We start from the raw sequence: 26,654 nt of genomic DNA on the forward strand, positions 1-26,654 counted from the left end.
AAACCAGGCCATCAGTCCCTCCAGCATGCTACATAACATCTCAGTTTCCTAAATAGCTTGCCACCTACACAGGGACTTTCTAAGCAGACCAAGCTTAGCTGGGAAACATACATGGCTTGAGTTTTTTTGTGTTGTAGTGGCTGGCTACATTAATTTCTATACTTGCTAAGATCCCTTCTTATTTGATACTGCTAGTCCCAACACATCACTAGGTCTACCCTGTGGTACTCGCAGTGGGCACTAGTGAAACCACAGTTGTTGCTGCTAATGACTATGAGGGTCTGTTCAGGTTCTTATCACCCTCACTGTAGTATGTGAGTGCTTTCTAGTAGTGCATTAGTTAGGGTGACCACTTGTCACTTAGTTAACTGATTTGTCTCTTAAGGTGACCACCAATCCCTTAACCATTTTGAACTTTAAATTGAAGCTCATGGTAATTGCCTTGTATGCTTGACAACAGAAATGTGCACTTGCAAGAAAAATATATGATATGCAAAGAGAAATGGTGTTTCCATAAAGTGTCCCTTAAAATAGTTTTTTTCCCCATATTGCTCACGTGGCTTTCCTTTATTTCCCCCAACAAATGGTCACCAAAGTGTGAGGTAATGCAGCTAGTCATGGTTGGAGGGCTAACTGCACCTGTGTTCCCTTTGTGATCTCCCTGAGTGCAGCCTGCAGGTGTCAGGCCTAAAGCCTTTACCACTCCTGGGGTAGAATTCCACAATTTTGTTACTTCAAGAGCATGTCTACGCTGCCCCCACTGTTCAGACTACAGGGGCATGTAGATTAGGTTACCTGGCATAGGAAAATGAAGCGTCGATTTAAATAATCGCCGCTTCATTTAAATTTAAATGGCTGCCACGCTGAGCCGATCAGCTGTTTGTCGGCTCAGCGTGGTAGTCTGGATGCTCCGTGGTCGACATCAAAGGCATTTGTTGACCTCCCAGGTAAACCTCATCCCAGGAGGCATACCTGGGAGGTTGACAAATGCCTTTGATGTCAACCGCGGAGCATCCAGACTACCACGCTGAGCCAACAAACAGCTGATCGGCTCAGCACGGCAGCCATTTAAATTTAAATGAAGCTGCGATTATTTAAATCGACGCTTCATTTTCCTATATCAGGTAGCCTAATCTACATGCCTCTGTCGTCAGAGGCATGTAGTCTAGACGTACCCCCTGAGTGCAGCCTGCAGGTGTCAGGCCTAAAGCCTTTACCACTCCTGGGGTAGAATTCTACAATTTTGTTACTTCAAGAGCATATCTACGCTGCCCCACTGTTCAGACTACAGGGGTGCGAATAGCTGTGTGTACCACGATGCGGGGCTGCACAACTCCCCTATGTGTGAACTAAAATAACCTATTTTTGGAGCCCTGTAAATATGCGGATATCAGCTTCATATCCGCAGGTATCCTCAACCATGGATGCAGATATCTGCAGCTCATTTTTGTGGATGCGGATACAACATTTTGCAGGACTATCTATCTTGCATTAATGTAGTCTTGGCTGAAGAGGACTAGGTTAATGAGAAGAAGATGCCTTTTAGCTCTGTACTGCAACCTCCATATCCATTTGGGAGAGATACAGTACAGCATTTTGGGGGAAACAACTATTCCTGCTGCTTGGGCCTAGGCCTGCAGTACTTTGTGTCTCAACCCTGCTTACCTAGCAGGTCTGACCTGGTTAGGCACCTGGAATTATTTCCTTGGGGAGTCTGTAGCCACTGGTATCTGCATAATGACTGGATAGGTTTTGTAAAACCAGAGTAATGTTTATTCTGACAGTAGACACAAAGCACAAGTCAGAGATAAGTATTTTACAAACAGCAAATAGACCACACACATTGATGGTAAGACATATTTCATCTAGCCTCAATGAGTTCCCATGTAAGTCTCATTTCTCTATACAGTTCCTCAACAAGTTCCTCCTTCCACGAGATGAGAGTTGCTTAGAGCTAGAGTTCCTTTGTTCTTGTCAGTTCCCAGACTTTTAGCCTGTTTGTCAAAAGCAGTTAGGTCAGCTTGACTGGGGATCAAGGTATCAGGGTATGTCTACACAAAGTTATTTCGGGATACCAGAGGTATCCTGAAATAGCTACCCTGCGTCTTTTGAACGCATCCACTATTCCGAAAAATAGCAGATGCACTATTTTGCCATCCCTGTAAACCTCATTGTACAAGGAGTAAGTGATGGCTCGAAATAGCACTTTATTTTGAAATTTGATGCTGTGTAAACAGCACCAAATTTCAAAATAGCCTATTTCAAAATAATTTGAAATAAGCTATGCAATTTGCGTAGCGCAAATTGCATATCTTATTTCGAGTTTAGGGTGCTGTATAGATGCCCCCTCTGAGCCCATGGAGCTTGCTGAGTGGTGGTTATTCTTCCATTCTTGATTGCCTTTCTTTATAGCCTACTATTATAAACAATATAATTATACAATAAATATCCCCAAAAAACAAATCAGTGTACAAAATTTATAAATCATTTTAGAGCAGTTCCACTTCTCATAAGTAACATGTCACACAGTTCTTTCTTTTCCTCCCTCCTAGAGCCAGCCCAAGGTGTACGGGCCAACCGGGCTACTGCCCAGGGTGTCCCATTGTAGAGGGCACCACGCAGGGCTGCTGGGCCGGGCAAGGGTGGCACCACGCATGCTCTGCGCGCCCGGGGGTGGCGCCACGCATGCTCTGGGTGCCTGGGGGGCGGGGCCACGCATGCACTGGGCACCCGGGGGTGGGGGGGTGCCGTGTGCCTAGGGGCGGAGCCAAGCATGCATCGCACTCCCGGGGGGCACCACGCTCCTGAGGCCCGGGATGCACAAATGGCTCAGGCTGGCCCTGCTTCCTTCCCGAGGGAAATTGTGTAAGTATTTTTTAAAGTGTAATATGTACAGTATTCCATATATTTTTATTAATTAAGATAAGCTGAAAGAGTGTATCTTGCATTTGGAGCTGAGGTTTGAGGTGCTTCTAAGTCCCTGTAGGGGTCTTGGAGCAGCCTCAAGCAATCTCTGTCTCCTACATCGATGAGTATTACTGTTGAGGTTGACTACAGTTCTCATCCTAGAACTTACCATGATCCTTAGATCAGTGTTTCTCAAAGATGAGTCCATAGACCTGTGCCAGTCTCTGAGATCCCCCGGACAGTTTAGAAAGCTAGCTAATCAGTTCCTGTTATCGTAAAGATTGAAAACACTGCGTTAGATTTCCTTGGATCAGGCCATTGAGCTTCTTGAAGATAAGGAGCTTCGGGGGTAGGACAGGTTTGGTATGCATGTAGTAGCCCAGGCATGTCAAACTGGCATCTGGAGGTCCACATGCGGACCGATCGAAATTTTTTGCAGCCCGCCAGTACATTTTTATAAAGGAACAAAGTACGGCCCGCTGGCCCCTCGGAGCATGTGGCCTAGTGCAGATCACAGCCAGGCAGACTGCTCTGCGCCGCAATGACTGCTCACTGCCAGGGCCGCTCTGCACATGGCACCCAGCACATGCTCATGGCCGGACTGGCTGCTCTGTGTTGGGCACTCTGCGCACACACTCACAGCCAGCTGCTGTGATCATGCCACCCCAGCGCACCTGAGGAAGAAATGTGTGGCAGCGACAATGGCAACTCTGAGACCCAGGTATTAGCTATGGGGGGCCGGGAGTGCCTGGCTCTGGGGGAGGGGGAAGGCATTGGTTAGGGGGGGGCCTGGCTCTGGGGGAGGGGTTAGGTTGGGAGGGCCTGGGAGTGCCTGGCTCTGGGGGAGAGGAGAGGGTTATTTTGTTAATATTTTGTTTTGTATTTATTTATTCCCAAATAAAATCACAAAATGTATATTAATTTTATATCAATAAATGTCATTTTTTGCAATTGCACAAATAATTATATGTTTATGCAAAATCTCAAACTTATAAAGTATCTGAAAATTTCACAGAAGCATGTTCTATTTGATTATCCATGGTCTATACTTGTTTTGATTTCAACAAGTTATATATCATAAAAAATTTAAAAGTACCTTACATTTATATTTAAATTTCAAATTATTTTATATGAGCAAATAATTTTACACATCAAATTATTGTATTATATTAAAAAAAGTCCTGAAAAAATATTTTAAAATATACCTAAAACATAATCTATAATAATAAATAATTACAACTTTCTGATAAAGTACATTTTCTTTGGTGGCCCTGAAAGCTATGAATTTTCGTTTGTGCGGCCCTCAGTAGGTTTCGAGTTTGATATGCCTGTAGTAGCCGGTATTGTTGTGGAGGTGTACTGCAACATCTTTGCTCACTGAAGCTTTCTAAGAATTGATAACCAAGTAGGTAGCATTGCTATAGTTGCACTGGGGGACAAAGATGTGTTACAGATCCTGGGTCCTCATTTCAAAGATGTAATCAAACAAGTAGCTGTAAAAGATAGAATGCCTTACTGTAGACACTGCTATGTAAGAGCTTTGTGTCCGTGAGGAATCCAGGAATACTGAAATATGGATTGAATTGGTCAGTTGTGGTTGTGTATTGTCAACCCAAGCAGATGGCACTGTAGCTTAACAAACTTCTACCAGCTGAGCTCTATTTTTCTTGCCCAGACTCAACTTCAACCCACTATTCTTCTTCATTGATGCACTTATCTTGACCAAATACTGGACAAGCTTGGTGACAGTAGAGTTGTCATATGTTGTTAAGGACAAGTAGAACTGTTCCCCCTCTGGATATCTGTGGCACTTGAGTCCATTATTTCTCACCAGTTTTCTTAATAGGTGCCTATAGATAGTTAATAAGAATGGGGAGAGAATCTTGTGGGACTCTACAGGCCCTGGGGCTGGTGACCACACCATTACAACTCTAACCAGATCAGACATAATTAGTGGGGTCCATCTTCTAACATCCTTTGTTGTTTGTAGTGTGGATAGGAAAGCATTGCTCTATATCTGTACTGTAGCCTAAACTACCATGTTATAAATTAGGCTCCTTGTATCCTCACATCTTCCCCTTGGCTATAAACTTCTTCTTTGGGAATGTGCAACATACCTCAGCTCGCATGTGACCAGGAGTCAACATTGAATTTGGTCCATTGGGTGGATCATTAACTTCCCTGATTTGGACAAGGTATTGACAGGGAGTGCGATGTGAATGCTGATCGATGTCCCGACCCACCCCAGCCAGAAGCTGGCCTGTATTATTCAATTCACACATTTCTGTGTCCGTATCAGAAGAGGAACCTTAGCTCCACAGCACTGTGATAATCAATGCCTGACATAACCAAGCCTATCTCTCTTCAGACCCTGAGCAGAGACATTTTGAAACATTTTGTTTGAAAAGCTGCATGCAAGCAGTGGAATTATGTATGACTGTGCATATAACTGTATGGTCAAAAGGTGATGCTACTTGATTCGATTTCTAAACTATTGGGAATGCAAATTAGGGACAGGTGCTTTGCAGAGCAGAACATTCTTCTTCCAGTGCTTGCTCATGTCCATTCAACGTAAGTGTGTGTGCTCGCCACATGCAATTGTGCCAGAAGATTTTCCTTCAGATTTCCCTTTCCATAGGGACCTAAGTCTCAATAGCGTGCACAGGCTGTGCTATATAGGGTGCTCCCAGTCCCCTCCCGCCTCAGTTCCTTTTGCCGAAAAAACTCTTGACAGTGGTGACACAGGGTGGGAGGTTGAATGGACATGAGCAACACTTCTCGAAGAACACCAGAAATAGAAACAGGTAACTGTTTTTCTTCTTCAAGTGCTTGCTCATGTACTAAATAACTTTTTGTAAAATTTTGTAAGGTTTGTCTTAATCATCAGACCCTAAGTTAGAAAGCAAGGTGGGAGGAGTGGGAATATCCCCTTAGATCTTCACAATATAAACGTTTATCTTTACCACAGCCCTCATCCTCTCCAAGATGAAAATACGGAGGAAGATGATAATCTTGATGATTCAAATAAATACGTGCCACGTTTGAGCAACATCTGCACTGTGGGATGTATCATCTTCTTATGGCACATGTGCATATCCAGTTAAAAAGGATATTTTTAAATATCTCAGAGGGGTAGCCGTGTTAATCTGTAACTTTAAAAATGAGTAGTCCTGTGCACCTTGGAGACTCAAACTCATCTGAAGAAGTGGGTTTTGCCACGAAAGCTTATGATACTATATATTATTTTTGCTAATCTTTAGGGTGCCACAGGACTGCTTGTTTTTAAATACATTACATATACATTGAGATAGTTGAACAAATTTCATATAATTGTCCAAATAGACCAAGTGTATGTAATGTCTTCTTTATTATTTGTATTTTTGTAATAGCGGAAGTTCTATAGTGCTGAGCTCTGACACCTGCTGGATTCCAAAGAATTGCAGAGCTCAGGGCTAATGCACTGTACTGGAGAGGGAGGACCCTAAACTGAGCATAGAAAGAAATGTTAGAAGTACAAATCAGCTGCATCCACTCTCCTGTGCAGGAATAACCTCTATGGGAGATTGTTTAGGTCAATATTTCCTTTTATAACATCTATACTTACTGCAGAAAATAAACCACTTCTGAGCTGGAGAATATGAATTAACCATTGCACAGTATGTGCACAAATGTAAGGAGTGGGGAAAATATTGGTCAAATGCAAGCATTTACATTTAAGTTCAGGTTCCTCAAGGCTTGGGCTCAAAACAAAAGATGTTGTTGCACTGCATCATTAGAGGTGCTGTCTTTGGGTTGCTGTTCCTAGTGACACTCTACAGTCACTGTGCTATTCATCACTAAGGCACTCTATCAAAAACAAATTGCTCATCTCATTCTAACTGAATGAAATAAAGCAAGAAACTTACATGTCCTTTTTCTTACTATTCTTACTACTGAGGAAGCACCAGCGGGCCAGAATCAGAGATTCATGCCCCATTGTTAAGCTAAATTAACTTAAGTTTTTTAGATAACATGTCTAGGTATTATTAGAAAAAGAGCTATCACAAGCTTTAGTATAGAGACCATTAGCATATAAATCTGCCTAAATCCAAAAGCTGTTAGAAAGCACTATTCAAATAATCTCTTGTGATTAGCTATCAGAAGATGAAAAAACACTTTTTAATTAATTAATTAATTAATCAATCCTCAATACATACCTTTGAAGGGTGTGAGTATTATTGACTGCATTTTATAGATTGAGAAATTAGGCACAGAAAAAGTTGCTAAGGCCTGATTTTTCAAAAAGTCAGGTGTGCAAAATGTGTCTAATGCAGATGTGTAATTATCCAAACAAGGTGGATGATGTAAATAGAAAGTTATATGTTTGAACACCTATCTGCATATCATGATCACTCAAACAAGGCAAACACCTCATCTGTTTGTCATCAGGCCCTAAACTACTTGCCCTAGGTCATATAGGAACTATACCTGTCTCTGAGCTCTTAAGAGTACTGTGAGGTAAGGTGTTGAGTTTCATTAGTGAGTCATTCTCATGACATTAGAGAAACTGAGATTACTATGCTTTCAAATAAGTATTTAATTATCTTAGTCATGGCAATGATTCATTGCTTCAAACTCAACATATTTTTTAAAAAATCCCTTTCCAGATACATTTTTCTATTTACCTATCACTTTGAAATTGTGAATAGTTTTCCATGATGGTTTTTGTTGTACTTCAGTGAAATCATACTAACACCTCTTTCAGAAGAAAACAAAGATCCATAAATGAGTCAGTAGCAAGAAATTTTGATACTAGATTTTTATTTTTAAAATTGCCATTGAAATAACTTCAGATACTTTTGGGTTATTAGATTTGATTTAAAATGCTCAGTAAAAGAGTGATTTCCATTCATAATACATTTAATATAGAACAGACTTTATTATTTCATCATCCTTCTAGTGTAACTTAGCTGTAACACTGCTGGGCTACGTCTAGACTGGCATGATTTTCCGCAAATGCTTTTAATGGAAAAGATTTACGTTAAAAGCATTTGCGGAAAAGAGCGTCTAGATTGGCACGAACGCTTTTCCGAAAGAGCACTTTTTGCGGAAAAGCATCCGTGCCAATCTAGACGCGCTTTTGCGCAAAAAAGCCCCGATCCCCATTTTAGCCATCGGAGCTTTTTTGCGCAAAACAGTACTGTGCTGTCTACAATGGCCCTCTTGCGCAAATGATTTGCGCAAGAGGGCTTTTGCCTGAACGGGAGCAGCATAGTATTTCCTCAAGAAGCACTGATTTCTTACAGTAGGAAGTCAGTGTTCTTGCGGAAATTCAAGCGGCCAGTGTAGACAGCTGGCAAGTTTTTCCACAAAAGCAGCAGCTTTTGCGGAAAAACTTGCCAGTCTAGACACAGCCCCAATGTTTTTCCCCTCGTTCCAAAGATTTTGTCCCTCCTTATGTTTATTATGAAAAACGCTTAGAAGTCTAAAACTGAAATTAAGGTTCTCTTAGGCTACGTCTACACTGGCAGCTTCTTGTGCAAGAACTGTTTTGCGGAAGAGTTCTTGCACAAAAATTCTTCCACAAGAGCGCATCTACACTGGCATGTGCTTTTGCACAAGAGCATCTATGGCAGTGTGGATGCTCTCTTGCACAAGACCGCTCTGATGGCCATTTTAGCCATAGGGGTTTCTTGCACAAGAAATTCATGTTGCCTGTCTATACTGCCTTCTTGTGAAAGAACTCTTGTGCAAGAGGGCTTATTCCTTGTGGGGAGAGGAATAACTCTTCCAGAAGAAGCCCTGTTTTCTGACGCTGTACTGTAAAGTTACTTGCGCAAGAACGCTTGTGCAGTGTAGACACCCAGCAAGTTTTTGCGCAAGAACAGCTGTTCTTGTGCAAGAAGCCACCAGTGTAGACGTAGCCTAAGGCTATAGTATTAATTCTTATTTCACTGGTGTGAATCAGGGTTGCTTAAGTAGTAGGCTTGCCTAGATTTCTTTTAAGCACACAGAATCATCTGGTTTGTAAAGAGAGCAAATATACATAACAAAAGTCATGGCACATGTTTTGGTCTACCAGTCCAAAACAGTGACATTTAAGAGAGAGAGAAAATGGCTTTGGAATTTGCAGTTCTTTAATCTTACATTTCAGCCAGGGAGGATACTTCTGATGGCAGCAAAAGCCACCACTTTGCTAACAGATGGGGAGACACTGCAGGGGCAGAGAAATGAGATTAAATATTAATTTGTTCTTAATGATCTCAGTGTAGAGTGCAGACAAATTATCCAAATACATGTTTTCTGTGTGTGTCAATTTTCTGTTCTGATACTCTTGTTGTGCAGATGATATTTTACAAAAATATTTACTGCTAAAGATGCGTGTTGCTTATATTATGTAGAAATAAAATGTGTGCTTAACAGACTGCTGAATTGGTTAACTTTTTAACTAAAAGTGTAGTTTTTAAACTTCCAGGCAACGCAGAATACCTGAATTATAAGTACAATACAGGCAGTCCCCGGGTTACGTACAAGATAGGGACTGTAGGTTTGTTCTTAAGTTGAATCTGTATGTAAGTCGGAACTGGCGTCCAGATTCAGCCGCTGCTGAAACTGACCGCCAGTTCTGACTTACATACAGATACAACTTAAGAACCCCAAGTCAGCTGCTGCTGAAACTGATCAGCAGCTGATTCCAGGAAGCCCGGGGCAAAGCAACTCTGCCTGAGGCTTCCTGTAGTCAGCGCTGGTCAGTTTCAGCAGAAGCTGACTTGGGGACGCCTGGGGCAGAGCAGCTGGGGTGCTGCTGGGCTGCTCCAGTAGCGCCGCTCCTGGGTGCTACTGGATCAACCTAGCAGCACCCCATCTGCTCTGCCCCAGGCGTCCTGATTCAGCCACTGCTGAAACTGACCAGCAGCGGCTGAATCAGGACCTGGGGCAGAGCAGCTGGGGTGCTGCCGGGTTGGTCCAGTAGTGCCCAGAGCGGGCGCTGCAGGACCAATCGGCAGCGCCCCAGCTGCTCTGCCCCAGAGTCCAAAACAAAAGCCTGGTCTGCTGGGGGGGGGGGGGAGCACACTAGCTGCGCCCCCCCCCCTCCCCAGCAGACCAGGGACACGGGGAGCAGAGCCTCTGAGGCTTTGATCTGGCAAAGCCTCAGAGGGAGGGACCCCGCCGCGGCTGCGGCTTCAGTCCGGGAGCCTGTGGTCTGCTGGGGACGGTCCCCAGCAGACCACAGGCACCCAGATTGAAGCGGCAGCAGCGGCGGTTCCCCGCGCCTCTGAGGCTTTGCTCTGGCAAAGCCTCAGAAGCGCGGGAACCCGCCCGGTGCCCCTGGTCTGCTGGAGACGGTCTCCAGCAGACCAGGGGCACCGGAGCAGCTTACGAACGGGGCTTTCTCGCCCCGACTTCCGGGGCGAGAAAGCCCCGTTCGTAAGTGCGGATCCGCGTAAGTCGGGGACTGCCTGTATCATATTTAAAGAAACCTCAGGCTGTTTGGATAATCTGCCTGATGTTTAGCTGGGGCCCATGAAATAATTCATGAGTCCAGTAAAAATTTACCTCTTTAATAATAGTAAAGGAAGAAGGGGTACTCACCTAGAACCCACTAGAACTGCATTCAGTTCCCTGCTCTACCACAGATTTCTTGTTTAAACTTGGATGAATCACTCCCTCTCTCTATGCCACAGTGTCCCCTTTGTAAAATGGGGATAATAGCACTTCCCTAGCTCAGAGATTGTGAGGTGATTGGAGGACACCTAAATACCTAGGATAGAGAGTGAAGTGAGCAACTGTCATTGTATAGCACTGACACAGAAAAGCCATCAATACCATCACTACCACCAGTCACCAGGTACTGTACAATACTACTGACCTTATTATGTAAACACTTGCCATTATACCCAAGCATTTAAATTAATCATTTACAAATATGTTAATAGAGGTTTTGATAATGAGGAAGGGAATATATTCTGGTGGTGAGAGGAGCGGGGTTGGAATCAGAATATCTGGTTTTCCAGTTGGCTACAGTATTGTTATGTGACCTCGGACAAGTCACTTAATCTCTATAAACCTGAGTTTATCCATACATAAAATGTGAACATTTATCCCTCAGAGTGGTATGATTGTGAGGATTAATTAATATCTCATTAATTAATCTGCATGGGTCTTTAGAATCTTGACTGAAAGGTGCTGTGGACTATATAAATGCAAATTATTATTTTTATTAATTTTAAAAGTATTTGTATAAATGCTTCACTTCACCTGTTTATTCAGGACAAAAATTATTTTGTGAAACTAAAGATAGCATTCCAAAAATATTACCTTAGCACAGGGTTACTCAACTTTGGAAGCCCCGGGGGCCGCAATGATACCCACAGCACATGGCTAGGGCCACAACTTAAGCGCAGTTGCAAATATATGCAAATAGCTTCTTTCACACCAATGGGCATGAATACAAAAATGGGGCCTGCATGTTGTATAGTCTTGCCTTAATCTAAGTCAGTTCTTCTGATATTAATAAAAGGCAATATTTAGCCGATTTCTACCCATATGACAGCACTTTTACTGAGCAATGACAGTTCAGAAATTTAACTACTAAACCACATATCAACAGAAGACCATTATATTGATTACTACCCAAGCCCCAGCCCCAGCACAGACCTTTCTCATCCTGGCGTTGCTGCCTGGCTCCGCCACAGCCTCGCTGTCTCGCTGCCCAGCTCTGCCTCTGCCTTGCCACGTGCCTCTTGCCACCCCCAGCAGCTCCTGCGTACACACTGATGTGACCTGGCTTGGGGAGGCACTGCCACTGTGACAGACATGGCAGGTGTGCTTTGCTGCCACCTTTTGCCATCCTTCCCCTTTCCCCCCCCGGCCAGCTGACAGCTCCCACACACGCGCAGACGTGGCTCTGCTTGCGGGGAGGCACTGCTGCAAAAATGGTTGCTTATTAGGTATGCAAATGAGGCACGGTGCTATTCATCCCCATGCCTCATTTGCATATCTTATTGCACAACAATGCACAGTGTAGACATAGCCAATCTATTTAATGATTTAAACCATTCTCCCTAGCTGCAGCACTAGCAAAATGGTTCAAGCGTAATTATGTAATTAACAGTGAGTTTCCATTAGCAACTTGTCATCCATGCAAAGGTTTACTTTGAGCCAGGTGGTTCACAGGCCAAAAAGTTTGAGAACCACTGAAATAGAGGCATCCCTGGCCTCTCCCTCTTGAGTTAATGCAATACAAATTGGATTAATGCAATTGCAGTATAATTGCATGGGAAGGTCATTTTGGGGGCCAAACTCATCCCTAATTGCAGAGGACATTGGGAGGAATTCTTAGAAGGGTCACACAACACCCTTTACATCTGGTCATGTGTCCATCTTAAGCCTGGACGTACTACCTCCAGGTATGGGACTCTATATGACAAGTGGGTGGGGCCTAAGGTATGGGGTGTGTGGCTAATGAGGTGGGAGGCATGGCTAATGTGTCCCTATTTTTGGTCCAGAAAATATGGTCATCCTACTCATTGGCTGCACAAAGGAACGCTGATGGGCTGCATTAAACTAAACCCTCCTCTAAAAAGTGTCTAGCCTCTGGGGCTGGCAGGGAAAAGCTTGGAAATGTGACTCAGGAACTCACCCACGTCAGACCGGTATAAGAGGAAAGCCACAGCTATTCATTTGTAAAGGTCGTACTACACGTTAAATCAATCTCAGGACTTTTAGGGTCAATCCCATTATTTTGTGAAGCCTTAGAGCTGGCACTACATTTGGAAGGGCTAAAGCCTGAGGAAGCAGGTAGCACAGTCCCAGCCATGGTAACAGCAGCTGTTGCTCCTGTTTAACCACCCCTTGTGGCATAGGTGACTCACCCCCTTATGCCTCTGCCAACATTTAAACTGCCGAATGGAGTGACCGCATTTCCACTTCTCTTCCGCCCTCCCCCCCTTTCCGGAGCCAGTCTGTGACAGAGGTCTCCACGCACTATCTTGCGCCCCCACCACCTAGAGGACTGAGCTGAGCAGTTTCACGACCTATAAATCAGCAAGGGAAGGGTTGCTGAGCCAATCAGGAGGGGCATCTGTCTCCAGGACCGGAAGGAAGACTGGCATTTGAGCCAATCAAGAGGAGGATCTGTCTCCAAGGGCGGAGGGAAGCCGGAGCTGTGAGCCAGTAATATGGGGTATCTATCTCCAAGGTCCGAGAGACGGAGAGGCTCTGAACCAATCAGAAAGGAAATTTGTCTCCAGGGGCGGAAAGAAGGGAAGGTTCTGAGCCAATCAGAAAGGGCATTTGTCTCCAGGGCTGGAAAGAATACAGGCTCTAAGCCAATTAGAAAGGGTATTTGTCTCCTGGGTCGGAGGAAAGACGAAGCTCTGACCAATCAGGAAAGCATATTCGCGAAGGTTCGGCGGGGCTCTGAGCCAATCAGAAGGGGTATCTGTCTCCAGGAGCGGAGGCCAGATTAGGAGCGCGCGCCCGCTCTAGTGGATTCAGGCCTCCGCGCGCGCTGGGGCGGGGCCTGGCCGGGGCGGGGCGGGGCCGGGGCGGGGCGGAGTGTAAACACGGGCTGGCAACGGCGCGCGGGAGGCGCGGCCGGGCTCCTGTGGCGTTGGCCCAGAATCCGCTACCGGGCCGGCCATGGCGGCCTCTCCCGTGGAGGTGGTCGGGCTGCCGAGCGAGGTGAGGCTTGCGGCGCGGCCCTGGGCGCCTCCCTTCGCCGCGGGGTCCCGGGCCCGGTCGGCCTCCCCTGGCTGCGCCGGCCTCAGGGTGGCGCCGGACGGGGTAGCGGACGGGGGCTCTCGCCGGCTGTGGGCTGGGCTGCGCGGTGCTCTGTCGGGGTGGCGGCATCTCCCTGCGCGGGGCGGTGTCATGAGTCTCTGAAATACTTTTTCTCCGCTTCTGCCGAGCGGCTGCCGCCCAGATGCGGCTGCTTCCCGCCCTGAACATGGCAGCAGGGCGCTGGCCGCCGGCTCGTCCTGTCATCCGCGGTGGCCCTCGGAGCGAGGGTTTCCAGTTGGTGAATTGGTGACTCCCTCGTCTAGCGGGAACAGTTGCCTGTTTGTAGACGAGCCAGCGATTACCTGGCTACGCAGAACTCGGCGCTCGGGGTGGTGTGTGCCTTGCCTGCCGGAGCCTTGCCTCTTCTCTTGGCAATCTGTTCCTAGGCTGCTTCCTAGGGCTGCCCAATCCCTAGCCCCGTCCTCTGAATCGATACTGCTTTGTAATCAAACTCGAAACGGGCACGGAGTAAACGAGATGGCCCGCTTTTTCTAACCATGGTAAGATACTTCTGGTTTGGGCTGTGCATTTTGTTGAGCCGATCTTAACATTTTATTTCTTGGCTAAGCTGATTTTGTACACTTATGTATCAGAGGGGTAGCCGTGTTAGTCTGGATGCGCAAAAGCGACAAGGAGTCCTGTGGCACCTTATAGACTAACAGATGTATTGGAGTGTAAGCTTTCCTGGGCAAAGGCCCAGTTTGTCAGATGCAAAATAGTGACTTTGAAGCTAAGGAATATATTACAAAATTGAAATAACTGAGGGTATTTTAACTGCTACTCACTGGGCCCTCCTGTCCTTTGTGTGGAAACAGGTTTCTGTTACTGTGTGTGCATCTGACGAAGTGGGTCTTTGCCCACGAAAGCTTATGCTCCAATACATCTGTTAGTCTGTAAGGTGCCACAGGACTCCTTGCCACTTACGTGGTGAATAGCAATCTAAAGGTAATAATGAAGAGCGTAACATATCTCCATGTAGTACAATCTGTGCAGGTGTATGCAAGTGTAGCTTTTTGGCTATCTGTGATTGAATATAGCAACAAATGCTAAATGATTTTACTAGTGAACTTTTTATCTACCATTTTGTTTCAGTTGAAGGTTAGATGGTTGAAGTTTAGTGATGAATAAACCTAGGGTTATATCTCTTATATACAATCTGCATGGCTGTAATGCTGTACACCTGTGAAATGTGAGTGGGCACTAATTCCTTGAGGCACTGCTGATGACATACAGTTTTGCCAAGAAGAAATTAACTTTTTTTTCTTCCAGGTGTGTGGTGATTAAATGTTTCCATTAGGAATGAAAAAATTCATTGAAAATAGTAACACTGTAATTGATAACATTCCTATAGTTACACTGCTAACAGTTTGTTTTGCTTGGGGATGTACAGCTTACTGTGGACTCTCCATTAGGAGCCTGCAGGCTTGGTCCTGCATGTGCTGGGTCCTGGCAGCTAGCCCTGGTCCTGAGGAGCCTGCTTCAGGAGTGGGATGGCTGCTGGGACCAAGAGCGTGCTGGGCCTGAGCCTGCTGACTCCTACTACAGAGCCTACAGTTTAGCAGTTGGCATCCTGGGAGTGGGGTTGTCAGAGCCCTGGGCATGTGGGGATGGGGGGGCAGTAGCGGGCTCCCCAGTAGTGGGGCTGGCTTCTGGTATCTAGTGCATGTTTGGAGCCTGCTGGCTTCAGGTTAAGCTGCAGAGCCCACAGCAGAGGACAGCTGACACCCCAGGTGGGCAGAGTTTAACCCGGGGTGGGCAATAATTTTTGACATGGTTTTAAATTCTAACAACCCTAGTTTCCACCAGAGAGTGCTTTTGTGTCCTGTGTGGAATGCACGCAAAGGTGTCTTTGGGCCAACAGGGTGTATTTTACCAAAACTGCCTTTGATCAACTCTGTGTACTTAGCATTATATAGCACAAGGCCATCCCTAGGAGGAAGCAAGGGAGATGGGGCAACACCCTGTGCCCCAGGTCTCTCAACCATTTCCCCAAGCCTAGCCACTGCTCCATCCCCTTCCCACGTCTGCTATGCCCCCATTGCTCTCCTTCCCTTGAAGCTCCCTCCCAGAGCAACTGGAGCTGCAGGAAGAAGAGTGACTCAGCAGCCTGCTCCACTGACCATCTCCCAGCCAGATTGCTCCAATTCACCACAGAGGCAGAAAGTGGAAAGCCTTGGTCCTAATCCATTCAACTCCCCTGAGCCCGTTTCACTCAGGAAAGTGAAACAGGCTGGGTCCCAGGCACTCTAATTCCTGCTGCCATGGTGAAGTGGAGCAACCTGGCTGGGAGATGGTGCATTGCTCTGCTTCCTGTGGTTCCCACTGCTGTCGTGAAAGCAAGGGTTCTGACCCCTACTGCCATAAAGTGTAAGCCTACAGCTTAGAAAAGAGGAGACTAAGGAAGTTGGGGATAAGCTAGATGTCTATAAAATCATGACATGTATAGAGTAAGCGAATAAAGAAAAGTTATTTACTTGTTTCCATAACTTAGGAACCAGGGGTCATCAAATAATATTAATAGGAAGCAAGTTTAAAACAAACAAAAAAGTTTTTCTTCACGCAGCACAGTGTCAACCTGTAGGACTCCTTGCCAGAGGATGTGAAGACCAGGACTTTAACAAGGTTCAAAAAAGAACTAGATAAATTCATGGTGACTAGGTCCATCAATACTTATTAGTCAGGATGGGTAAGAATGGTGTCCTTAGCCTCTGTTTGTCGGGCTGGAAATGGATAACAGGAGATGGATCACTTGATTACCTGTTCTTTTGACTCCCTCAGGGGCATCTGGTATTGGCCACTGTCAGAAGATGGGATACTGGGCTAGTTGGACCTTTATTCTGACCCACTAGGGCCATTCTTACCAGTATGGGGGATCATCCTGTTGAATGGCTTCCACAGGGTCCTCCAAAATGCAGGGCCTGGGGGGGCTGCTTCAACCCATCCTATGGATGGGATAGCTCTGGTATACTATATTTTGGCTGGTTTACTGGTTAACCATTCACATCCCTAATAAATATGTGCAAACTAAATGTGTACTTGAAAATTACTATTTGCTTAGTTACTGGGTGCAAATCCAGCTGATGGTTTAGATCTATTCATTTGTGTACTGACTGAGTCATCACTGCCTCTCTGCCCTGATAATATAATCCTGCTGAGGTTCTTCAGTGTGCAGTTCTTGATGAAAAGTCATTGGCTATGGGCTTTGCTACCTTCAGGTGGTCCACAAAATTTCAGATGTACTGACTTATAGTCTTGCATTGCTCTCTTACTTTTATTGGACAAGCATTTGGTATCACTGGGTGACTTTGCTCTGTTTCAGTATTATAAGACACTTATTTTGTCTCTTCTGGGTAATTGAATCAGCCACATAATGGGTAAGCATATTTTAGAAGTAATCTGCTAAAATTGAAGTGGAAAGGAAACTAAGATATCAGCTTGTGCTTACTTAGAGTACCTAAATTAGACCTTACACTACAGCAGGGTGGCCAACCCATTCCAGACAGAGCCACAATAGCAGTGGAGACAGCATAAAGAGCCGGAGCAAAGTTGTTGAACCAAAAAAAAGCTATGCTGGGGGAAAATAGGTGCTGATACACCGTCCCACGGCTGCCTTTTGTTGTTTTTTGTTGGCTCAAAACTTTGTCAGCTCTTCTCACTGTCTCCACTTCTATTGTGGCTCACAAAAAAAGCACTGGGAAGGGGTGAGAGGTGCAAGCTCTGGGAGGGAATTTGGGTGCAGGAGGAAGTAGAGAAGAGGATGCTGGCTCAGGGAGGGGGCTCCAGACTGGAGTGTGTTGGGGTGCTGAGCAAGCCGCAGGCTTGTGGCTGTGAGGGTGCAGAAGTTTGGCCTGGGCTGCATGAGGCAGAGAGGCTGGGGGTATGATGGGCTCAGGAAACGGGTTTGCAGTGTGTGGATGGTGCAGGAGTGTTGTGGCAGAAGACTGGGGATGTAGGGCTGCAGGAGTTTGGGGGTATGAGAGGCTCAGGACAAGGGGTTCCAGTGTATGATAGGCTCAGGTTTGCAGTCTGGGGTGTGCTGGAGTGTTATGGTGCTGTGGCCAGATAGGGGCTTGTTGGCCAGGCTTCATTTTTAAATAAAATATGTCAAACACAAAATGTTTCAGCATTGTCTTTATTTAGGAGAGGGGTGGGGAACCTGTTTTGATTCAGGGGTCACTGACCTGCAGAAAAGTCAGTTGGGGCCACACAACTGAGATGCAAAAAAAAAAAAAAGCTCCCAACCCCCCCAAGTCTCACTAATGTACTAATGTGGTCCCAACTGTGCTGGTGGGGGATGGAGACAGGGTGCTGGGGCAGGGTACTTGTGGCGGGGTGGGAGGCCTGGCTAGGGGAGGGGACAGACGCACCTGGGGCCAGTACCTGGGAATCCCAGGTCTCAGGAAGCACGTGGGCTGCTCTTCCCCTCCCCTGAACAGCTGGTGGGCTTCCTGAAATGCCTGATCTGTAGTTCCACCAGGGACTTCCTTCCCCCTGGTGTGTCCTTCCCTCCTTCCCTCCCTCCCAGGACTGCATACTAGCTCCAACTTTTCAGGAAGTGCTCTTCCTCTGCTCCCCATGACAGCCACGTGCTTCCTGAGAAGTTAGAGCTGGCATGCAGTTCCAGGATTCCTACTCCCTCCCCCATGTCTCCCTCCCCCTCCACCCTTCCCCGGTTCAGGCAGGCAGCAGGGGGAAAAGTCCCCAGTGGTGCAACAGACCCAGCATTTCAGGAAGCCCAGTCCCCTTCCCCAAAGCCAGGGACCCCCCCCAACCCAATCCCCCTCTCTTCCCCTTTCCCAAAGCCAGGCTCTAACGTAATTCTTGGGTCCTGGAGCTGTCGCTACAGCCATGTGTCTCCCTCCAGGCGCTGGGCCACATGCGCTGAGCGTCCAGCTTTGAGCATGAGCTGACCGGGATTCTGGGCATAACCCATCTCCCCTCCCCTCCCCTCTCTTCCCTTCCCTAGAGCCAGACACCTCCCCTCCCTGCTGTAACCCAATCCCCTTCCCCCCCAACCTTATGCTCAGGTCCTAGAGCCAGAGCTGCTGCGCTGTATCCAGGATTCCATGTGGACCCCCCATCCCCCTTTCCTTCTGCAGAGCCAGGCATCTTCCCCCCCCCCCCCAACCTTATGCTTGGGTCCCGAAGCCACTGCCTGTCCGGTGCATGATACGATGCAGTGCGCTGGGGGCCGTGAGCACTCATGTGGCTCACAGTGGCCCGGCCATGAGAGGCAGCTGACCTGAGCGATTCCGGGTTCTGTCAGGAGCCACAATTTTTTTCTTTGTGAGCTACATGCGGCTTGTGAGCATAGGCATGTGCAGCACATTTCATTATTGTGTGCACCCAAAGAATTTTTTTTAAATGCACTTTGACCCTCTTTTGCCACACCCCTGAGCCCCATTGGCCACACCTCTTTAGGTAACATTCTCAGGGCAAGATGAAGACATGACCAGAAGTAAGAGATGTCATGTGACCCCCGCTCCCCCAGATTTTTCCCACCATCCTCCCTACCAATAGGGATTCATTTGGCCCCCACCAAACCCCCGTCATGCAACTATCCTGCAATTGCATTAACCCTATGTGTGTGACATTCTCAGAGGCAGAGAGGCTGGGGGAAGTGTTCTCTCTAAGAGTTTCCTCCCATGAGCAGAATGAATTTTGTGTTGTGCACCAGTACTGAGTTCATGTGGCTTGTTTGGATGTGCCACTGTGGTACCCAAGTTATTAATACATATCTCAAACCTCTACCTTTTTCCTCTGCTGCCATGTCTCCTCCCCTTGCTCCATCAGCTCCCCTGGTGCCTGCTGCCCCTCACCCTCCTCTGCTGTCCTTACTCCTGCCCTTCTCACTGCCCTCAGCCTTCCTGAGACCTGCCCCCCTCACCCAGCCCTTCTCTCCCCCCTGTGCCCACTCCTCCAGTAGCCCCACTTTGATCATGTGAGCTACTCCTCCTCATCCTCTCTCCTAACACCTCCCTCTACACACCTGCCCTGCCTCTCTCCTCTGGTGCTGGTCCCTCCCCTATAGGTCTCTGCCCTTCTGCTTCACCCCCAGAATCCACTGGCACCTGCACCTTCCCTTAGCCTTGCACCCTCCCGGTGCCTCCCCCTTCCTTCACTGTCCGTGCCCCCTTTGCCCTCTTTTTTTCCCTGATGCCCTCCCCGTCACCACCCTCTGCCCCCAGTTCCCTCATGCCCCTGTGCCCTCACACATGACTTGCTCCATCCCTGCCTTCCTCATGCCCATTCCTTCTTTCAAGCCTTCTCCCAGAACCTCCCCCTCTCCCCTCTAACCCCCAATGCCCTTACCCTCTCCTCTCTCAGCATCACCCTGTCCCCCTCCCACTGACAACTCCCCTCCTGCCCTTTTCCTCGTCTCCACTTGGCCCCCTGGCATTTGTGTATCCTCTACCCTGTCCCTTGGTGCCTTCCCCTTTCTTCTCCTGATCTACCCCCTTCCCCTCCCTCTCCCACTCCTTCCTCTTATTTTTCCCCCCTTCCCCTCCCTTATTTTTCCCCCCTCTCTTACCTTCAGCTTGTGCCTTCCAGCTTGCGGGGCTGGAGTCAGAGTTGGCCCAAACTACAGGCTGGCCAACCCATAGCCCTGGGCACCCCCGGGGAGGGGCCGGGTGGTGCTGTTGAGCCAGGTGGGGGTGCCGGGCCGGGCAGGGGCACCTCAGGAGGGCTACATGGTGGTGCTGGGCAGGGCGGGGGCACCTCAGAGGGGCCATGAGGTGCTGCTGCTGGGCCAGGGCAGGGTCCCGGGCTGCAAAAATGTCTCGGGCCGGCGTGTGTAGTTGGGTCCCAGCTGCCTCTGGAGCTGGGCAGCGCGGTTTTAAAGTCCCGGACGTGATGTCACACCATGCCTGGGCATCTCCCCTCTCGCCTGTTGCATGGCATTTGAGGATGACGTGCATGCGCGCTCTCTCTGCCCCACAGTGCCTTGTAGATGGCCGCGGGGGATTTAAAATGAAGGGCTGCAGTGCCCCATCACAAATCCCCTTCTAGCTGGCCGGAGACATTAGGGTATGCCTGGGCACACCCGGCGTACCTCGTGCGCGCGCCTATGCTTGTGAGCCTCATGTTGGCCATCCCTGCACTACAGGAACAATCTCAGTTATGGATGGTGGGAAAAAAATGAAGTATTGTTCCTTGCAAGTTGGGTGTAGACAGTACTACTGAAGTAGGGCTGGCACAAAAGCATGTCCAGACTATGACAAAATATGTATTCAGCTAAAATGCCTCCCTTTTTTCTCACTGGAAGACCTTGAAAATGAATCTTTAGCTATGCAGAGAAATTGTTTTTAGAGTAATAAGACTTTGTAGCTGATTCAGTTAACGAAACTTATCAGAATTCTTAACTGTGTACTCAGCTTGGGGAGAACATTTCTGATCATTTGTTTGAATTAAGATATATTGTTTACGTAAGTAGCAGAATGTTTCAACATTTCCAAAACAGAACTTTAATGATGTCAAGGCAGAGGGGATACTTGGAGCTCTTCATTTGGCATTCTAGGGATCACTTTATTCATACAACAAAAATAGTATGTTTTCTGCTTCCATGTACTTCATATTTCATGTGTTGCATCCACTTTTAGAGTATTTCCATTCTATGAGAGCTCACGTTTTCTACTAACTTCAAAAGATTTTTCATGAACATCTGACATTTTATGAATTCTAAAAAAAACTCATTAAATGTCTCATTCCTTAATATATATATATTTCTTAGCAATGTGGCTTATTGCCCGGGGCCATCAGGCTGAAAAGTTTTTATTATCCCAAAACCCAGAGAGTGCATTATGCTCCAGAGAATTTAATTTTTTCTTTGTTTATATGTTTTTAATCTCCCAGGCCATTACTTATCTGTCTGAAATCAAGTAAATCCCTCCCTTTTCTTTTGGACTAGTGAAAGAACTTTCCTCTTTCCTCAGCCTCTTCTACCTAATCCTGAGGTAGGTCACTACTGCCTCTTTCAGGTCATGGGGTAATTTCAGTCCTGTTGTGTCTGCTTTTCTACTCAGTCTTCCAGTTGTCCTCATCTGAAAAGTAAAATAAATAAATAAAAATAATCAACAACACTTTTTGCTTGCTCTAAGTGTGAGGTACTTTATCATTGAAAGGCAGAGCAAATAGTTCCTCAGAAATCCAGTATATTGCCAAGAATTTGGAGAGACATTCGTATGGTCTTCAGTTCATGCAGTACAGCCCCACCAAGTACAGAAATGCAGAACACATTTATAGTACAGGGGTGGGCAATAATTTTTTGCTAAAATTTTTCAGAAATTTTTGAAGTGGCTTCAGGCTGCACTGGAATGGGCAGGGCCTCAAGCGGAAGGGGTGGAGCCAGGATACTTCCCTGCTTCCCCATCTACAGACCATGATTGGTTTGGGGAGCATGTGAAGTCTTCGCCCTACCCCCAGAGGTTCCCCCTAGGCACCCATTTCACTGGCGGTGGGAGGAGACTTCGTGTGCTTCTCCTTTTGCCCCCAGGCCAATCAGGGCTTGGGGGCTGGGGAGAATGTGAAGTTTCCTCCCACCCTGCCAGAGGGGAGGAAACTTAATGTGCTACCTCTGCCCCCAGGCCCTAATTGGCCTGGGAGGCGGCGGCGGGGGGGGGGGGGGGAAGAGAGTGGCGGGGCCTCTGTGGGCTGGATCAACCTGCTTGCTGGGCAAGAACCAGCCTGCAGCGGCCCTTTTGCCCACCCCTGCTAGACTATTGTGTTTCCATAAAACCCTAAAATACTTTATGTATATTTTAAAACCTTTCATCTCTTTACCAGCCATAGCTAATTAGCCAAATCAGCTTTTTTGGATTGCTTATGGGGAAATATTCAACAGGATCTGAACAGATGACACTTGCAAGGTATTGGTTGTTAGTGTAGCGTGTGTGTTTTGCCCGGGAACTTTTCCTGCAAGTTGTTGGGCACCTGCAGCTTACATGGAAGCTAATGGGTTTAAAATGTATACTGTGGAAGTAGTTGATGCTCCACTATATTAGGTCTCTTTGTTCACATGAACAAAGACCCCATGTTGTAGTTTGCTTTATGTTTGAATAAAGGGGTATTAACCTTCATCTTGGATGTGACTTGGTCTTGCAGGTTAGTTTTGTACAGCACTGTAGTCTGACCTATTACCAGTCATGAAGCAAGGATCGATTGCTTTTAGGCTATGTCTGCACTCGCGGGTTCTTGCGCAAGTAATAGGCAAATGAGGCTAAGCAAGAAGGAGCGTCTACACCAGTGGTCCCCAATGCAGTGCCCACGGGTGCCATGGCGCCCGCTGGGCCATTTCTGTGCGCCTGCCGAGTGAAAGGGGCCGGCCACGCCCCCAGGCGCATGGCGTATGGGCAGTGTCGGCCCCGGATGCACAGCACATGGGCAGCCCTGCCCCTAGGTGCTCAGCGTTTGGGTGGCCCGGCCCGTGGTTTGAGACATGATTTTTTTTAATAGTATTTAGCATGAAATAAGATTTTATATGTTCGAGACATTTCTCACTGACTTCAAATGCTCATCCCTTCTGCAAATCAAACCTTAGTTTAGACTCTTGGCTAGGCATCAAGGAACTGCGGAACATGTCACCACCTGTGAAAAGTTTGGTTAATGTGACTTCTATAACATCTCAAAGGAATTTGGTGCAGAAGCAGGCATATAATCAAGTTCTTCCTGGTGGCATTCAAATTCCTTAATTGTGAGACCACTTCTCTTGCTGCAATCCCCTACTCAATAACTATGCAGCTTCCAACTTCTACAGCAAATGACCACTGGATCCTACATTTCCATTACTACATATTCAAGATTTATCCCCAGAGCAGCACCAGCTTACACACTGAATGAATGAGGCTGGTATTCTGAGAGGGGGGGGGGGGAGGGAAATACCGTCTTGTAATTTAAGACTGCATCATCATGCAAATGCATAAAGATGCCAAATTGAGGTTGCACAGACAACCTTAATTTTGGCATTGCCTATAGCTAGTATGTAGGTGCTTGATGATTAACTTTACCATTTAAAGTATTTTTACAATATAATGCAATCCCATCTTCTGTTTTCACACATTTCCCCTCAGTATTTCTTGCACACTGTTCAAGATCCTTCTCATACACCGTATCTAGCAATCTTCCCACAAATGTCTGCTCTACCAAGTGATGTGTAGTCTAGTCATAAGAAATCAACCATGTCAGTTAGGGTGTTTATTAACACTGTGAAAAGGAGAATTTGTCATAAATGAACCTAACAATCTTTACATCTATGGTATCTTGTTGGTATTTGATGCTCCTTACAACAAACTTATCTGTGGGTGATGGCTTTACAGGATTGCAATCTTTTGCTTGTTACTGATACTTTGCTGTCTGAAAAGTTGAGTTGTAGCACTGCTGCTAAAAGTACCAGTGAGTGACTCTAAAGTTTTTGTAGATAGGCAGTCTAAGTCTCTTCTGCTTAAATACGATCCTGAAACAAAATTGAAATTATTTTGAATGGTTGTTCTCAGTTCTTTTCACTCACTTTCCATTCAGTTAATCATTTTACGTCTTTTAGCAAGTTTGCAGATCTGATTCCAAAGTACCAAAAAAGCTAAAACTGACTGTACTTGTATTGCACTTAATTTTGGAGGAAGCCCCATTGAACTCCCTGGCACTTCACTTTTTTTGAGAAAACAAGTATTGGATGGGTTCTCGGGAGAGCTGAGTTATGCTAAAATAAAATAGGAAATACACTATAGGCTGTCTTTTGGGGGATGTTGGGCTGCAGGAGTCTGGGTTGGGGTATATGATGGACTCAGGGCACAAATTTGAGGTGTGGGAGGTACAGAAGTGTTATGGCAGGGGACTGGGATGTGGAGGTGCCAAGAGTTTAGGGATGTGGGGGTTTGATGGGCTCAGGGCAGAGGGTTGTGGTGTGTGTGTGTGTGTGTGTGTGTGGAGTGCAGTAGTGTTATGGCAGGGGACTTGGAATGTGGGGATATGAGGGGCTTATGGCTTGGGGTTCAGGTGTATGATGATCTCAGGGTTGGTGTGTGTAGGGGTGCAGGAGTGTTATGACACTGTGACCAGATGGGGGTGTAAGGGTGCATCTAGACTACAGGCTTTTGTTGACAGAGCCTTTGTCAACAGATACTGTGGACAAAGCTTCTGTCAACAAAGAGCGTCTAGACTACATCCAGTTCTGTCTGGAAAGCAAGCCGCTTTGTCGACAGCGTAGATGCAAAGGACAGTTTAGGTGCAATAATGCCTTCTGTCGACAGAACTCTGTGAGCAAAAGGCATTATTCCTCATAAAATGAGGTTAACCTTTTGGCATGTCGACAGTAGTAATGTCAACAGAACTCGGCAGTAGTGTAGATGCAGGTGTAGTTTTGTCGACAAAAGTCCACTTTTGTAGACAAAACCCTGTAGGCTAGACACACCCTAAGGCTGTAGCATCAATGCTGGCTCCCTAATGGGGGGAAGAGGGGCGGAGCTGAGTTGGGGCTCCAGAAGAGGAATATCTGGCTCCCTGGTGAGTCGTATTTGGCTCGCAAGCCATAGGTTGCCAACCCCTAGTTTAGACCAATGTGAATAATTTAATTGTCAGAATTTTTGGCAGGTGCTTGCTGAAGGAACTTGCTGATTTAGGCTCCAGATCCAAAAAGGCAGTATGGTGGGCATCTCCTTTCAAGATGAGGTCACTGTGTCTAACACTCTGGGAAAGAATGCAAACCAGGGGGTGGGTCTGATGGGTAAGTGAAGATACCTAGAGATGGTTCTACTGTGGTGATTGGTTCCTCCTTCTTCAGGAGGAGTCCGCAGGGATTGGCAAACGATCAGTGATGTGGGAATGATTGTAGTGAGCTGTACTCCAAACAAATTTGGATGAAATTTAACTCAAAGTTATGGTCTGCTTAAGACCCACACCACATGTCCTTGCTCTAGTCTGAGTATTCCAGACTATCACTTCAGTATAAGATTGAAAATATAATTAGGCCAAAATGACTTCAATTTAAAATTGAGAAGGTGGAAGCTGTTCTAACAGTGTGGGAAGGGGAAAAATTTTTTTGCACTCCATTATTGTCATGGCAAATCCCAAAGGGCCATAGCTTTCTTAGTGGGTGAGCATCATCAATTTCTAGCTAAGTCCATAAAGGCATCTACACTATTTCATAGTTGCCACTGGTCATCTTATGCTACCAAAGGATTTGGTGATCACATGATGGCCAGCAATGAAGCAGCATCCCTGTGGCCTGGGGCTGGCTGCCAGGGACAGGGGCCAAGCAAGCTGGAGTCACCTTCCCTTGGCATATATCCAGCTTGTTTGACTCCTGTCTGCAATGACAGGTGGAGGGTCACTGCCAGCCAATAGCCAGACTCTCTCAGACTGCTGCTGCACTGCACAGAGCAATTATCTAGCATGATGCTTGCTTCCACCCCCCAGGCCTGGCTGCCAGGAAGAGCAGGTGAAAGTGCTGGGAGCGGGTGATGCAGCTGGGGAGGGCAGAGTCTCCCTCCTCTTGCAGGTAGCATGGAGCAGGGAAAATGGCTTTGGACCTGGGCTGGGTGCAGGGCAGAGGGAGAAGGAGAGGGGGCATGTCACTAGGCAGAGGAGACATAATGGGAAATCTTGTGTTCTTCACTTTAGATTGTGCCCCCAGTATGGGGGAGGCACAAGTCGTCTATGGGCTCAGCAGGGTCTCAAACTACTTGTTGCTTACAAAACTATTCTCAAAGCAGGGAATTATTAATCCTTTTCTTTCCAAAACAGCATTGGAAGAATTCTAGCATTATTGGTTCTGTTCTCAAGTTTAATAGAGTAGAACTTGAGAAGACACCCTGTGCTCTGGTATGCAGAGCCTCACAACTTTGTTTTGAATACATAGTTCCTCAATTAAGCTCTTATTGCCTTATGCTGAATAATGAGCAGTCATTTCCATCCCAGCTGGAGGACCACCTAGAATTTAACAAAACAACCTGTAGTTTGAGGTAGCAGCAATAGACTGTTTCAGCAAAAAG

At 46.7% G+C, this 26,654-nt stretch overlaps 1 protein-coding gene and 1 long non-coding RNA gene across 5 annotated transcripts in view; one reads left to right on the top strand and one right to left on the bottom strand.

Moving 5' to 3' along the window:
• Window positions 1-1,726: 1,726 nt before the first annotated feature.
• LOC112547586 (uncharacterized) lies at window positions 1,727-12,892 on the bottom strand. 2 transcript variants are annotated; one of them, XR_003091352.3, is made up of 4 exons: window positions 12,762-12,892; window positions 11,545-11,692; window positions 3,077-3,173; window positions 1,727-1,994 (listed from the first exon to the last, which is right to left on the bottom strand). It is a non-coding gene; the product is annotated as an uncharacterized LOC112547586 (long non-coding RNA). The 2 variants fall into 2 exon arrangements; XR_003091353.3 differs by having other exon boundaries at window positions 1,728-1,994; window positions 11,545-11,649.
• Window positions 12,893-13,414: 522 nt separating this feature from the next.
• Window positions 13,415-26,654, top strand: part of NEDD4 (NEDD4 E3 ubiquitin protein ligase) — a 100,604-nt gene continuing 87,364 nt past the window's right edge. For 2 of the 3 annotated variants that reach the window (XM_075897297.2, XM_089782009.1), the window contains exon 1: window positions 13,415-13,572. In XM_075897297.2, the coding sequence (XP_075753412.2) occupies window positions 13,531-13,572 (42 nt within the window). In that variant the 5' untranslated portion in view covers window positions 13,415-13,530. Of the gene's footprint in view, window positions 13,573-13,700; window positions 14,172-26,654 lie in introns of those variants that run through there. The other variant, XM_075897298.2, reaches the window with a different exon arrangement.

The sequence above is a fragment of the Pelodiscus sinensis genome, chromosome 14 (genome assembly GCF_052426305.1).
Source record: "Pelodiscus sinensis isolate ZL-2025 chromosome 14, ASM5242630v1, whole genome shotgun sequence".
Taxonomy (NCBI): Eukaryota; Metazoa; Chordata; order Testudines; family Trionychidae; genus Pelodiscus; species Pelodiscus sinensis.